The following is a 15,835-nucleotide window of genomic DNA, read 5'->3' as shown; positions in this document are numbered from 1 at the left end:
ATCATGTATCATTAGCCAAGTGATGAACAGAAGTTAATACAAAGGTATGTTGTTTTCCGCTAAAATTGATACAGAATTAAATGTCAGCTGAAGGGCAATTAATTACAATAACGCAACTTTATCAAGCACCTAAGCATATACAGTCCCAATGTATAAAACGTGTCTGTTGTCGAAAAGTCTTGGTATGTCATTGTTTGGATTAGAAAGATATTACGGAAGCGCATTGTTTATAATGTGAAACTTTCACAAAATAAAGTGATCGTTTTACGTTATACGCCTACGTTTCACGAAATTACGTGATAGTTTCACATTATAAATTGAAAGGTTCATGATACTGAGCACTTTTTTTTCTCCCCCTAGTGTGGCAGCAATGCGCTTCTGTGAGAGAGGACTATGACACGAACAGTCCCTTCCACTGGGGGGCAGCATGCACCTTTACCATTTGTCTTCATCCTGCTGTGACAGAAGCAGGAAGGGGGAGGAGTCAAAGAAGAACCGATCCACTGGGAGCAACCATGGCTGCCACCGATAGCGGAGCTACGCCCCTACAAAATGCCATGAAGATGGCCAAAGTGGCCATACAGCTTGACGGAGGAAGCAAACACAAGGTTAGCGAGCAACACAGTGGGAGCTTCGCCACGACACGGAAGTTTAAGCCCGCACTCTGTGGTGTAAACACACCGGAGAGGACTGACAGTTGTGAAGCTGTGTGTGCTGCCGCTGTCTTCACAGCTTGATGTTTTGAATCTAAACCCATCTATGGGGACGTAGCTGTGGGCACACACTCATATGCTCTTCATGGTTATTCTACAGTAAAACGCTTAAATTGCATCAGTGACATTCTTGGCTGAGGAATGTCTGCATGTAACGATGTCATACATACTGTATGTTCCTACGTTGCTTCATTTGCTTTTCATAGTCTTTTGGCTCTGTAGAATAATGTGTGACATTGCTTCTTAAACTATAAGAAAACCATTAAGTCTCTATTGTCTTGAATCAGAAATACCCGATGGTAACCTATTTCCAAAATGGCATGTATTACTCTGTCATAACAGGCCTTTGAAGTCAGTCCTAAGTCACAGAACTGTAGACATGTAGAGCCAGTCAGGCAGCTTAGACTTACACTATATGAATACTCAGTTGATGCATTTTCTCTCCTAATGTGTCAGATATTTAAAAAGCCCTAAAGTTCACTGTTGATTTTAGAATATCAAGTTTTAATTCAAGTTTTGCTTGCAATTGTAGCTCATCACACAGGTGTCTACCTGGTACTTCTTTGAATATCAATACTGTCCGTCCATGTGCTCTTTTTGCAGGAAGCCTACTGTGAATACCTTCGTACCATCAACTTCATATCACTTGCACTTTTGGAGGAAGCTAGCTCGCAAAGTAGGAAAATTACCATTATGTTATGAACTTAAGCTTGAGTTGTGAGAAATAGTTCAGCATCGTACTGTATGTGGCTTTAAATACTCGTTCGTAACGTTCTGCCATAGGTTAGCTTTTGAAAACTTTGTTAGAATGCAATATGTAAGATTTGTAATTAAATATTTGGTTATTTAATGTAGATTATGGTTATTTAATGTAGATTATAATGTCAGTGTTTTTTTTTTTAATGATGTGCTTATTTACACGTATAAATGAATAATGGATACATTTCTTGCAATTACCCATACTGAGTTGTCTGTGATAGTCTAAATAATGGAGCCACATCATTTCACGTGCTGTTTTGGGCTATCTTTTGTTGACTTTTCAGTTGTGGTGCTCAGAGTGGTTTTTTTTCAGGAGGTTTGGGGGGGGGGGGGGTGTTTTTGTTTTTGTTACGCTTGAGTGCTCTTCCGAGAATCTTAGACCAAGGTGATAAGAGAGAAAAACTTTTGAGTGTCAAACGTTTGGTTGTGAAACCGGTTCACATCCCCGTCCCCATCCAAATGTGGTTAATCATTCTAAGCAGACTTGAACTAATCACGTCGAATACAATACCCATATGATAGATTACAACATTCATTTTACATTTATCCACAAGGAATGCACAATGCCATGAAGAAATTCAATATGTTGTAGAAATCAAAATAAACAGTAATTATTTCCAGTTTTAATCAATATCAGCTTTTGCATTTCTGTTAATGAAAACCTCAGACAGCTGGAAAAGTAAAGAATCAATGATTTAATTCCAGCCGGTTTTATTGACATAGCTCATAAGAGCTTATTTGGTAATGATTAACCAAATTAGTGGACGTTCTTAAAATGACCCAAGTTATTAATCTCAGCAAACAAATGGTACGTTGACTGAAATGTATTGTAGTTAGAGGTTGCAGTTCCCTTTGTATCTTGTTGAAACCCATGGGCCTTTGTTCATGCATAAACATTATTTTTGTTTTTATTCAGAAATGCCTCGTCTTAATGCTTTCTCCATCTTCTAATTTTCCATAGAGGAGAGCGAGACGGTGGCAGTGGAGGGGGAGCGCATGTTAAGGCTGGCCGAGCAGTGTATGGAGAGGGCCAAATCCTTTATAGGGAAGAGAGCCGCGCCCCCTGACCCCTCTACCTCCATCCCTGTTTCGTCTGCCTCTTCCCCTGTCCAGTCAGAGCCCCAACAGAGCAACGTCCTCCCATCGGCCAACACAGGTAAAAAATAAATCTTGTTTAAATTCGAAGCTCTAGTGTTTGTTTCTTAATTGTATAGTATTTAGTCTCTGCAAACTTGGAGCGTGTCCTGGAATAACCAATGAAAAAAGAGCGCTGTAAACCAACCACTTAACCACCCTTTCTCCCCACGCCCCCTCAGCTGTCACACTCCCTCCATCTGATTCTGCTGTTGACGTGGGGAGTCAAGAAACCAGTCCCACAAAGTCCGGTCATCGGAGAGCTATATCAGATGGAGGCGGGAAGCCCACCCCTTTTCTGCCTCCTGAAATCTTTCAGAGACTGCAAACAATGGAGTCACAGGACGCTAGTAAAAAGTAAGGGCCACATTATTATCAACCTAGGCAAACGTTGCTGTACTCAGTTCTCCTACGGAAAAAAACAGCAAGAATAACACTTTTTTTTTTTTTGCACTAGCACCCACGTCTACATTCCACACAGAGCAGGAAGTTGTGAACTTCCTCGGCATTCAGACTTAGCTCATTTAGTTATCCAAATGCTACCTATAACTGTATAGAAATACAATTACAATGTTTCAAAATGTAGTTTTATTCCTCCCTGTCATTTAAAGACTCACATTTCCTTCGTCCTTAATTGTGCTTAAAAGATAAAGTAAAGAACAGCATTACTTAAGTTATCAGCACCTTGTAAAAATCATGTATAGGCCCATGTGAGCGTCTCATTTTCAGTCATGTCTATTTAAAATACCCCTTTTAGGCCACTGCTCAGATAAACAGCTCAGAAATAACTATATGTTTGTTGACACTTGGATTACCTTTGACCAACACCACAAACCCACCCCGTTGTTTTTTTTTTACTTTGCGTGTGTTCATGCGTACCAGGGAGCTGACACCCATAGAGGAAGCATCACGACTGAACCAGAAGCTGAAAGCCAATTATGAGGCTCGGCTGGCAAGGCTTACTCCTGGCCAGGCCTACCAGAAGACATCTTTGGTATGTGACTCAATAGACGTGTCAGTGTGTGTGTTTATGTGTGTGTGACCCTGATGGCTCTCGTGACCCAGGACTCTAACCAGCTGCATCAGGCCCAGCAAAAACACGATCCAGATATATTCAGACAAGATGACTTTATCATGCCAAGAACCAGAATTTCCTCTTTTAGGATAATTTGCAACGGCAAATTTCAAGTTTAACAAAAACAGGTTTTCCTCAACATGAACTATTATCCTTTGTCAGTATCGTTTCTCCCAGGATTTTACTCAGGAACTTCATATCCAGACAAACATCTTTGCAAGCGCAAAACTCCCATTTGCAGTCAGAAAAGTAATATGATTGAAACTGGAAATATGATATGTTTGTGACATGGTCAGATGGATAAATATATCTGCTGTATTACTTCAGTTAAACAAAGTTCATCAGGTGAGCGGTCACTCTGCTTCAGGTTCAAGATGTGGCTTCTCTCTGGACCATTAAATCACTTCAAAACATTTCAGCCTGCAGTGTCTCTTTGGTTATCCCTTGAAAATAAAGCATTGGTGTTTTTAATAGCCATTGTTACGAAAGATATGACTGTTTCTAACTGGTTTCTAAGTGCGCAGTGGCTCTCCTTAACAATAAACGTTTCCAAGGACTTGTAAACAGCTCATTTGTTCTCTTTTATTTTATTGGGTGAAGTCTGGTGGTACTTTCCGAACCACGTCTTTGCGACTTTTGTCTCCAGTGATGAGGTTTGATGAGGATTTTTTTCCCCATTGAATTAATTCTACACTATTTGATACTTGATCATTGAAAAGTTGCTTTTGTTGTTATAGAGTTGTCTATAGAGTTGTCTCGTCATTTTGGTGGTGGAGCATAAGCATTTGTACATATTTTATTTATTTAGGTTTCCCTTTTAAATTAGTTCAGTAGCAATTGGGCTCCGTTTAAGGCGTAAGTAAGTTGTACCATTTAAAAATAAAAGAAAATGAAAAATGACGTCGCGGTTTCCGGTTCCTGCTAATTTGATGCGGAGTTGTCACGTGAACACGTAAACACATTAGCCATGTCCAAACGCGTAAAATCGACGCGCTTCGCGCCATTGGCCTGTTATTTGGGAGTCTCTTGCCACTTCCGGGTCCCACATTATTGGCGAGTTGGCTTCTTGTCGTCTCAGAGTTGATGAGATCAGAAAGTGGGAGTGGGCTTCTGGGTCATCTCTCGCCCCCCTCATGGCTTATTTAAGGCCAGGTAGGGTCCAGGTCGGCAGGCAGCTGAGTCTCTCTGGTCCTGTTTGTTTTTAGCGAGAGAGAAAAAATATACATGTTTAAATCGCCCAACAGGAACAAACATGGTAAGCAAGAGGCGGCGGTTTAACCAGTAGCCAAACCAATCAATAAGCCCAGTTGAATGTGAGGAATTCTGTTTGTGTGGTGATATATATACTTTTTTGAAAACTCGGTTCAGATACGGAAAATGTTGCAGTGTCAGGTGGAGCTCCGTGTCCGCTGGAAAGCACTGACGGCGTTTGTCAAGGTAAAATAATATCAGACGATTTTCTATTTTTATTTTATTTATTTTTGTTTGTTTGTTTGTGTGTGTATGTAGCAGAGAACGGGGGCGAATGATTTGTTTTGTTTCAGCAAATGCTATGAAGACTGCATGAATTTGGGGAAAGCCCTCGCTTGATACTCTCACGAGGTCTTTTGTTGTTTTGTATTGTTTTGTTTTGTCATTTTTGAGAATCAGAATTTGCCACATTTTGTTCTGCTTGGCAACAGTGCCACTCACTTCTATTTGAATTTTATTGATGAGATTTGCTTGTCTTTGAATGGGTTTGACAGTTCTCTGTAGTTACAGAAAAATAGTGTGATTATAATAAGGATTTCTGCATCCTTACATTATGGATACAACTCTGTAAGTGGAAGTTAAATCTACCATATTGCCCCCTTGTGGTTTTTGCTTTGTTTTCCCCCCCTGCCTTCTGTCCTCTCTAGCCTGTCAGGTAACTCCACACATTTCACACAGTGTAGGTAAAACGCAGATCTGGAAATTAGCCTTTGTGATACGACAAAGGGCACTGACATTTCACTGTCTGAGAGCGGATTGTGGCTTGGCTGCTTTGTTTTTGTCCCTTTGGGAAAATGTGGAAGGTCCAACAGGGCGCTAAAGCTGAGCTGGCTGCAGGCTGTAGGCGGAGGGCTCAATTTGCTGTTTTCCTGGTGATCTGTAGAGGGTTTTGGATAATCATTCCTGTGAGACTGCTCCACTGGAGTCCGGGATGAATGATAGACATCTGAGAATGGGTATGATATGGGCCCTTGATCAGATTTGGTTCCTCTATGTCGTTGACTTATTTGAAGCCTAACGCTCTGCTCTCCTCCGTTGCAGACGCTCTCCCTCCAGAGGCAGATGATGGAGAACCTCATCATCGCCAGAGCCAGACAAGATGCTGTATCCTTGTTGTGTTTGTTGTCACTGTCTCTGTGTTGCTCTCAAGGTAAAGCTGAGCTTCACTCAAGTCCTTTTTTTTTTTTTTTTTTTTTAACAGAATCATGTCACCAAAATAATTATGGCTCATTGTTATTTCAGTCCATGCTGTAATTGCTGAAATTAGATTTCGGAATCACTTCTGTGGTGTTTAGAAAATGTGTCTGAATTGTGCCTCTGGCTTCTCTTCTCTCGAATAAGGTCCACTCTTCACCACGACTACTATCTTTGGAATGTTTTCTTAATGTTTGTGCAAACTTTAGCTCCAGAGGAAGATGGAAGAGAGAAGGTTACGGCTGCAGGAAGAAGCCAACAGGTACATCTTAGCCTAGCTGAATCTTTCGAACTCATTTAAGTGCCTGAATGTGATTTGATTTCTATTTTTCAGTGAATTCACTTAAACCTGGTGGGAACGCATTTGAGCGCTCATCTTTCATGTTTTTGTACATTACAAATAATGTTAGGTTGTGTAGCCTCTGAAAACAAGCTTGACTCTGAGAATTTTTCTCGATACAGGAGATTTGCAGCTTCTGGTGCGATGACAGCAGAGGAGCAAGAGCAGCGCGTTCTCTACGCGAATATTCTGGAATACGAGCATGATCATGTGAGTGTCTGAAAAGATGCCAAATGTAACATTACTCCATTTTGTATGTTGCAAATGACAAAACTCTCACGACTGAAATTTCAAAAAGGTAATTTGACTGATTTTTGCCTCTTCAGGAGTGGCCTAAACTGTGGAAAGCCAACCTGAAGAAAAATCCCGACGATGTGACTGTAGTTTCTGGTCTTGTGTCCTATATGCTCAGGTAACAGTTCATGCATTTCTAGATCTCCAACATTCAAAGCCTGAAATTTTTGCTTTCCGTTATAAAGAACTTCCATCTGGCTTACTTTCATCGGATGTACTCCGTTGCGTCGTACATCCGATTGTTTGTTTGTTTTTATCCCACCGATGACAACGCAAAGCTGTCAGACAAATTATGTTGAACTTGCTTGTCCTGTTTATCTTCAGCCGCTCCGACCACCCAGTGGTGAAGTTGCTGAGGAAACACCAGTACAGAATTTACAACAGGCTCTACCCCATCGTCAGCAAAGGTCTCCCGCAGAGCCCTGCCCTTCTGATGAGGCCATCACGCAGCATTCAAAGCCTCAATCCAGGTAGAGCTGCCGCCGGATGCATGTGAACTATTACAGTCCTGTTGTCCCAGTCCACAGGTATTGAGGCCTATTTCTCTCTGTTAAAAAACAACTTGTTTTGTTGCTAGGCTTACCTTTTCACAACGTCTGGAAATTAGACCCTGAATGAGACATTTTTGGCAAATATCAAGTTGGTAGATCTGTGCTGGGATCTCGGCTCAGTTGAAAGACTGCAGGCTCTACACTGCCTTAGTATTTTTTGCCCACCAGTAATTTGTCTCTAATTAGGCTGCGTTCAGACTCCAGGTGAATCCGATTCAAATCAGATTCTTTCTCAAATGCGATTTTTAGGGCTGACTGTCCACATTATTTTTTTAGCAAGTGTCCAAATAGGATCTGGCTCTGTTCAGACTGGGCCACATTATTGACCCATCTGACAGGTTGCTGTAGCGACGACGTTGAAGCGGAGGTGTCATCCAGTGCGTATAATGTGTGACGTCATATCATTGCGACAGTGGCAAAAACCAATCCGGTTTCAGTCTGAATTGGCTAAAAATCATATTTTGGCGGCCAGTCTGAACGCGCCCTTAGTAGTAACCCGTAAGCAAAATAAATTTAATACATTTAAATAAAGAATAAATAAATTCAAGTGAAACGTTTCCAATCACACAGAATCCCAGAGGAAGCCGCCCAGAAGCATCAGCGGCAACCTCGGCAGCCAGAGCCTGAACAGCCTTCAGGACACCTATGATAAAGAGGGAGGGGAGGAGTTTCACACTCAGGTGGACCGGGAGAACTCTTTTGAAGACCTGGAGCAGTTCTTGACCCAGTTGGACTGGGCACCGCCCCAGGAAAGCCCTGAAAACACGGACTCGCACTCGGAACCTCATTGCGACCCACCTCTTCCGCTGGAGCAGGACGAGGTCCAGATCCAGGAGCTGGAGCTGCGAGCGCTGACGGAGCACCTGAAGGCCATCGTCAAAGAGATCCACGTTGCAATAGGTGAGCACAATGGACAGTGAGGTTTCAACGGTGCGATTAAATGTCAAGCTGCTTGGTGACGTTTGTTGTGTGTTGAACATTGGTTTGGTTTGTGTGTTGCAGAGCAACTTCTGTCGCTCTGCTTGCTCTCCTTTGAGAGTCTGAACATAGCCGCCTCCAAAGACCTCTGTCTAGCCTGCATCGAGGAAGCCTTTTTCACACCCCTGTGGAGCGCCCTGGTGGCTCTTTTCAGGTACTGTTGACAAAATGCCCCATGACCTGGAACATCATTTTGTAGCTGTAACCATTTCATTTAAATTTGTGTCACTTTATTTAACACATGATGAAAAGAATTCATTCAAATCATTTAGCAGTTTTATGCAATGGTTTTGTCTTCTCCTTGTTCCTCAGGAAGGTCTACAGAGAAAGGGAGCAGGCCTATGAGACGAGTATGAAGCTGTACCAAGATGCATCGCCCGTCGATGTTGGCGTCCCTTCGAAGCTGTTCCCCCAAGACGCCGGCGACCTGCAGGGTTCCTACCCCTACGAGTCCGCTGTTCAGGAGCTGCGGCTGCTGGTCACAGACGGCTGTCCTCAGAGGAAGCTGGAGTGTATCGGTGAGTCGCACTGTGTCTTCATTGCTGCTGTCTGTCGTTGAAGCGTGGAACACTAAAGGAAACCAGTACTGTCCTATTTTATTACCTAATCAAAAACAAATCCACAATTCATTCATTTTCCTCTGTCATACAGGTTAGCAGTACTCTACTCTAATTATCTTCATGGCGAGTCCCATTGGCAATCATAGTTAAAAGTCCAGTGTGTAAAATTTGGCCTAATTAATGATTTTTATATTGGTAAAAGCTAAACATACAGCACATTAATAAAAGTGTGTACTCGCAGTACAAAAAAAGTAATTTGGTTTTCTAACCCATAGAACAGTTCTTATATGTATATAAGAATATACATAGAGTAAGGGTCTTGCACCCACTTAGCCATCTTGCGCGTTGCATTTTTCTACGGAAGCCTGGGGTGGACAAACCAGTCTGCCTGACAGGGTGTTTCTTATATAGGGTGAACTGCTAGCGTCCTCAAATAAACCAACGAAGAAGAAAGTGGACGAGGTATCCAGGTTTGTGCACGCAGTCCGCCGTAGTTCACTGGCAAGCTCGGGAGAGGGAAGGTACAGAGTGGAGTCCCTAAGGGGACTTAAGTGAAAGAGTGGTGTAATTTAGCATTTAACCACTTGATGTCGCTGTTACTTCTTCAAAAATGTCCAAATATTACACGCATGACCTTTCACGATGAGCTCCATCGTGAATGTGGTGTGGACAGTGTGTGATGCTGTGCTCCGCTCTGTTGCAGTCAGGACTCTGCGGCTGATCTGCGCCTGTGCAGAGGACTACCGGTGTCTTCACGAAGTGGATTCTTCTCCCAAAACGGCCGCCATGTAAGTACACCGTGACCTGCAGCCCTCTATAGAGGCCATGACGACTAGCTCCCCAAGTCCAGTTATAAGGACTCAAACATGGATTTAAGGACTGAGTGCCTCGGCGGCTGCCCTGTCAGGACTCATCAGCGCTCCGTTGAGCCCAGCGCGGCAGGAGTCCTGCTGGGCCCTTTGCCCCCCCCATAGAGCGCCTCTGCCCGCCCGGCCCTGGCCCGAAAGTGGGTCGTCCTGTCTGGGTTTGGAACGGACCCAGGGCCCAACAATATACCAAGCTGGAGGCTCTGCTGAGAAGCCCTGCTGACGCACTGACTCACACAAAGGCTTATAAGAGGGAGCGCACCGGTGCACCGCGGACCCAATTTAAATTTTTCTCTGTTGACAGAGTTTGGCTGAGGGCCGGTAAATAAACTGCTGCAGAGGGAACTGTTTTTAATACATGTCACCACCGCCGTGCACTCGTGTGACCCTCTGAACCCGAATCTCTTGCACGAGCTGGGCGGAGAACGCAGCTCCTGTCAAACACCTGTAGAATCTTCAGGCCCAGCAGTGTTTATGTTTGTCATTGTTCTGTTGTCACGACACTGGATTCCTTAATTCTGCTGATCTGCGTCTGTGTTGGCAACGGTTTAAAGTTTCATGTTTGGACATTGGGAATCGCTTGTAACCATCTGATTTGCCGCTGATCCAACAAATACTCTTTTTTTTTTTTTTTTTTTTTTGTGCTCCTCTACTTCAAAGGGGTTGAATGGACAGAAACGTCACTAGAACATCCTGTTACTGAACAACTGTCCACCTCATCCTTTCCTCCTGTGTTGAATACACTAATGTTTTTTGAGTCTGTCTGTCGCCTGCTCCATATCTGTCTCCTTTTATTGGCGCGTGTGCCTTGCCAGCGGAGGCGGCAGGCTGGAGGGGTTGACCGGGAGGGCAGACAGTCCCCCTCCTCTCACAGCTCTTCATCCAGAAATGATAAAGTTTCCACATTGATGTACTTTTGTTGTTTGTGCAGGATTGTGGAGTGTGTTTAGTTACCTGGAAACATTGGATCAACTTATAAAACATCGGGAGGATTAATGGTTTTCCCTGTTTGTGTTTTCAGTGCCGGCACGGACGAAACGTCTCATTTATTTCAGAATACGCCGCCTCGTCTTTGTAGCGTGTTCAGAATTGAACCAATCAAATGCAGGCGGTTGACGGTACACAGTCGTCAACACTTCCGTTGTATTTTATGTGTCGTGCAGAGTTGCAATGACGTTTTTCAGCCCAAAATTGATGTTTGTGTCCACTTTTGCCAGCTTTGTTTGGATGGTATTTACCCTCTTTTTCCACCTTTTCTAAATACATGTTCTACCCCCTGTGTGTCTCAGACTGGGCTGACTGGCCTCCAAAGTTTGACTGGTGTGAGGTGGATATTTTTTCCCGCTGTAGGGCTGTTTTGGTGTTCGGCCGCCGAGCTGATTTGATTCGAGCCATGAATCTATTGTGCATATGATTCATTTTAGCTGTCTCTCTCTTTGCCACAGCGTGGCCACTTGGCAGCGTCTCTTGGCATTGCCTTCGCTGCACCCTTTGATTTCCTCACATTGCCATGTTGCTGCTCTTTGTCTGAGAGCAGCTAGAAGCTCGTTTGTTCTCTCCTTTTGCTTTTTATCCGGACCCTTTTCTCGTCTTTCATCTGCTTTGCTCCCAAATATGTTATCCTGTCGATGTCGAACCCCCCCCCCCCCTCCACCCCCGCGCTCATTTTTTTTCCTTTCTTTTTTTTTCTCCTTTTTACAGTGCATCGCAAAACTCTCATCTCCCTGGAAAAAAAAAAAAAGTATTCCCGCGCGCTGGGTGCGCAGAGCGCGCGTTGAATCTTCGGAATGCGGCAACGCCAGTTTAGCGTGCGAGGGGATCAATGTGTGTGTTTACAGTCACGAATAATTATAATTCAGGGTTGTGAGTGTGCGTGCGGGGTGTAGGAGGTCCAGTTCCCAGCGGTTACACGAGTCTGTCCAAACCTCGCGCAAACCTGCCGGGGGAGCGCGGGGGGGGGATGAATATCCAGTTGCACGCTGCTGCTGCGGGTCAGACCAGGGCCAGCGAACCTGCCTTCTCACGCAAACTCGCACGCAGGCGCTGCGCCCCTGCGTGTGAGTGGCCATAAACAAACGGTCACTGTCTGCGCACGGGGAGAATGCTATCAGGGCTGCCATCATCTCCCAGGCAGCAATTTGTTCGTCCCAGCAGATTATTCCTCCCCCACCCCCACCCCCTATTAAGAGCCGCACTTCATATTGTTTATGCCGAGCTCTCTGGGGGGGCAGGCAGCGGATGCCATCGTATTCTTTGAAAGTCACTCTCTATTTCTGCTGCAATCCGCTCTGTTTATTTACTCGGGTTTTTCTTTCTTTCTTTCTTTCTTTCTTTCTTTCTTTTCCCCCTCTTTTGCCGCCTCTGACCCGACAGCGGCGCCGACGACCTGTTGCCCATCCTGGCTTTCGTGGCTTTGCGCTGTCAGTGTCCCCAGCTGGTGTCCGAGTGCGCCGCTCTGGAGGAGTTCATTCACGAAGGGTGAGTCATCACAATGGAAAAACACGTCAGTGAACCCCCCCCCCACACCCCCACTCCTTCCCCTCTCCCGCTTCCACTCTCCTTGTAACCGACAAATAAAAACATGTTTGTTTAAATGGCTTTCAGCGCTGAATTCCTCTGGATTGTGACCCATGTGTTGCTTTCTAGTCGTGCAAAGCGGGCCGTCAGACTCGCGTGGAGTAGCAGCTCTCGGTTTAGCGGCGTTAGCAAGGGAGCGTGCATGAGGTTGATGCTGGAATAGAACCATGCTTGACTCTCAATTCTATATTGCAAATGTGTGTTAATGCGGTGAAATGACACACTAAACCATTTCCCCCATCACCAGGTTTCATTTTCCTCCGTGTGTTTCAGCTGTGGTATAGGAACGCTCCATGGACAAAATACTATCAAAAAAATAAATAAATAAATATATATATATAATTTTGCCATTTAACGGTTCATCATTTTTTGTCTTTGTGGCCAATGAGCGAGCCCTAAATCCTGCTCCTGCTAGATTTCTTAGTACCGTCTGTAGTCATTTTTAGTGACTATTGGTCTTGATGTAACCAGGTCTGCTTCAGTGCACAGTTCCGTTCTTACTTGTGCAAACTTTTTTTTTTCCCAGGGAAACAAGTAGATTTGTTTTTTGGCAAAATAACTCTATATCTATTTGTTTTAGCCACTGGTCAAACTTCTTGCTGATGTTTGTTTGGCTGCAGTTGCTGAGGTGTGTTATTTTCTTTCCCTCTGTGTTTTGCCAACCTCATCTGGAGTGAAGCTGTTAAATTTTCTTGAGCAATGACAAAAACAACAACACTTTTACTCCCTTGTCTTCACTCCTGTAATTGCAAAATATCATCCTATGCAATGCACATGCCTGATCTGGAAGGCTCATTCAGGCTAAACGTTTTTTTTGGGGTCAGAAACCTGAGAACAAGAAACACCCAGAATGTAGTCAGCAGACAGAGACAACACAACTAATCCTGGGTCTTATCCAACCGCCCACAGCAGACTCGAAACCGTTCACTCCTGCAAGGTTTTCGTTGTGTCCTGCAGGAGTCTGTGCGACCCAGCACGAACCCAGTTGACTAGCAAATCATATTCTATGTTGAGCATCAGTCAAATAATGCTGTTTCTGTATCTCTTTTTTTTTAAATATCAGTTTGGTTTTTAACAGTGCAGTTCATTCATATCCTCACATTTCAAAGCAGCTCTGCTTTTAAACACTTGTCCAAACTGCCACGCGCAGGTTAAATAGAGGCTAGCGCGTGGCGAGTTAAGCTGCCGTGTGGAGCAGCTGGGAGTGGAGATACTGCATCGCACCAAACATCGTCGCGTGTGAGCTGAAACCACACCCGAGAGTCTCTTGCTGCCTGCCACGAAGAAAAAAAAACTGAGAGTGTGTGAGGGCAGCAGTTTGAACAGGATTTGGCCAAGAAATGCCAGAACGTTCGGGAATTGTTGTTGTTGGTTTTTTCCCCCCACTCCTTTTAAAAAAAGAACTTGTTTATTTGTGGTTTGGTGGTTTTGGAACGGTTCAAGTTGAAGAAAGAGGTTGGTCCGAAACGGCTCTTTTGAAACGATTAGATGATGTAAGTTGTCCGTCAGTATATATATATAAAAAAAAGCCTCAACGTGCATTTTAAAGGTACAGTTGGTCAAGGTTGGCACTTCATATATGTGAACACTTGACGTGTGACTGAAGAGAGTGAAACGTAAAGCTCTTCACGCACCAGAATCACAATATTCTGTTGCGAATGAAACTCTTAAATTTGCAAAAAAAAAACTCCCCTCAAGTGATGAAAAACAACAGCTTGTTTTGAAAAACCAGCCGCATTGCTCACCCGAAGATGTCCGATCATCTCGCATGTGTCCCCTAGCTACCTAATAGGAGAGGAGGGCTACTGTCTGACCTCCATGCAGAGCGCCCTGGCCTTCGTGGAGTCACTGCACACTGGACGAGCTCGCCTCCCTGAAGACAAGCTCATGTGAGGTAGGAAATGCATGGCTACTAACTCGAGGTGAAGGGAAGTGGTGGCCAGTGAAGGCGCCTTTTAGACCGTTAACTTGATGATTTGATTGTTGAGTAGTTTATCAGGTCAGGTTGAAAAGATTTAAAAAGTCCAAAAGCCTTGAATGTCATCAGGCACAACTGATCATTTACTAATATTTTTTATGTCTCGTCCTCACATATTTGAATTCATGCATGATTCAGAGCGACTAAAGCGATCTAAGACGGATCTCATTGGTAGCTGTGTCACGACTGCATTGCGAGCCTTCTAACACTAACCCTCTAATAACAATAACTCGAACCAAGAAAACTGCAAATTACGCATGACGTTTTGCCTCCCGACAAAATTCACAGCGGTAAAATTTCACCAAAATAACCCTGTCAGTAGTTGAAGGGCCCCTCAGTGTTTTGGTGTCATGGTTACCAAAAGTTAGAACTGTTGCGACAAAATCCCTGTGAGTCAGGTTCTGTCGAAAGCCACCTGACAGACGGTGGGAGGCCGCGTGGACGCCGCCGTGAGATGTGGGACCGAGCGGCTGCCTTGGCTCTGCGGTTGCAGTGGGTTTGTTAAAGACGCCAGTGGCCGGCAAGTCACAAAAAAAAAAACACAGAGATTTTTGCTCATGAGGCGCAGGATTGTTGAGAAAGACTGTCATAAAAATGTTGTTGTGGCCTATATGTTTGTGCATTTTTAACATTTTTTTTGTTGTTGAAAAAATGACGTTTGATTCTACAAGCCAACGAAGAAAAATGATCTTTTCCACTCTGTCACAGGCGGCTGCTCTCACTGAAGAGACCCTCCGGACGGTTCCGCTCTTCAGCTGGGACCTGCAAGTTGCTCAGATGCATGTTAATCAGTGCACACAATGCAGACAGGATGTATTGAATGGGAGAAGGTCTCTTTGCAGAGGACTAAACCCAGTGCCTACTAGCTGTTCCTAACCAAATGAGATCCTGCACGGAGCCACACTGGCTCTTCCTGGGACACCAGAGGACATTTCTAACAAACAAACAAAACAATATTTACCTATACAGCTGCATCCACTAACACTTTTAGGTCGGAGTCACCTTTGGGAAGTGATGTCATCAATTCTGAAAAATACAGGGTGGAGAAGAAAAAAAAAAATACAGCCCGGCCTGCTACTAAGGGAATGTGATTGTAAACGATGCTGCAGATTCTCTCGCTGAACATTTTCACTTCACTATTTTTGGTTGTTTGTTTGTTTTTTTTCAGAACATACAAACCAATTTGAAAGGTGGCGAGTGCACGTTTCACATGCCCATTTTATTTTGTAAGACTGCACCCACAGGATATGTGGTGACAATACTAACAATACTTTGCACTTTGGGGTGTTCACAGGGGCTTGGGGAGGTAAGTGGTGGAGCTACACTGGGATGTTTTCAATTTACGCTGTGTCTGTTTTTTTTTGTTTTTTTTGTTGCTTTTTTGCAACAACAAAAAAGAAATTTTGTGTTCAGGTTAACGCCGGAGGAGCACAAAACTCACTACTTCACTGCGCTTGCATGTAACAGCATGTCAGCTAACGCCGGCGCAAGCAGGGGTGTGTGTGTGTGTGTGTGTGTGTGTGTGTGTGTGTGTGTGTGTGTGTGTGTGTGTGTGTGTGTGTGTG

General features: G+C 44.2%; 1 protein-coding gene across 3 annotated transcripts; it reads left to right on the top strand.

Annotated features, from left to right (window-relative positions):
- Positions 1-452: 452 nt before the first annotated feature.
- vps9d1 (VPS9 domain containing 1) lies at positions 453-15,618 on the top strand. Of its 3 annotated transcripts, XM_076019272.1 has the most exons (17): positions 453-608; positions 1,317-1,389; positions 2,434-2,628; positions 2,789-2,963; positions 3,489-3,600; positions 5,974-6,036; positions 6,336-6,388; positions 6,589-6,676; positions 6,793-6,878; positions 7,085-7,230; positions 7,882-8,211; positions 8,314-8,443; positions 8,602-8,807; positions 9,553-9,637; positions 12,089-12,193; positions 14,074-14,186; positions 14,979-15,618. In XM_076019272.1, exons 1-16 carry the CDS (start codon positions 516-518, stop codon positions 14,183-14,185), a joined length of 2,052 nt encoding a protein of 683 aa, XP_075875387.1. In that variant the 5' UTR covers positions 453-515; the 3' UTR covers position 14,186; positions 14,979-15,618. The 3 variants fall into 3 exon arrangements, with proteins under 3 accessions (XP_075875387.1, XP_075875388.1, XP_075875389.1); XM_076019273.1 differs by lacking the exons at positions 453-608; positions 1,317-1,389; positions 2,434-2,628; positions 2,789-2,963; positions 3,489-3,600 and adding exons at positions 4,617-4,936; positions 5,050-5,118; XM_076019274.1 differs by lacking the exons at positions 453-608; positions 1,317-1,389; positions 2,434-2,628; positions 2,789-2,963; positions 3,489-3,600 and adding an exon at positions 4,617-5,118.
- The last annotated feature ends 217 nt before the right edge of the window (positions 15,619-15,835 follow it).

The sequence above is a fragment of the Nelusetta ayraudi genome, unplaced genomic scaffold (assembly GCF_046127955.1).
Source record: "Nelusetta ayraudi isolate G7.1 ecotype Tasmania unplaced genomic scaffold, CSIRO-AGI_Nayr_v1 ptg000009l, whole genome shotgun sequence".
Classification (NCBI taxonomy): domain Eukaryota; kingdom Metazoa; phylum Chordata; class Actinopteri; order Tetraodontiformes; family Monacanthidae; genus Nelusetta; species Nelusetta ayraudi.
This window is presented reverse-complemented; position numbering and strand designations above follow the sequence as displayed.

Coding starts and splice junctions, on each gene's coding strand:
- vps9d1 (XM_076019272.1), top strand. CDS start 516: ATGGCTGCCACCGATAGCGGAGCTACGCCCCTACAAAATGCCATGAAG. Junction 2,629..2,788: donor CCTCCCATCGGCCAACACAG/GTAAAAAATAAA, acceptor ACGCCCCCTCAG/CTGTCACACTCCCTCCATCT. Junction 6,389..6,588: donor CTGCAGGAAGAAGCCAACAG/GTACATCTTAGC, acceptor TTCTCGATACAG/GAGATTTGCAGCTTCTGGTG.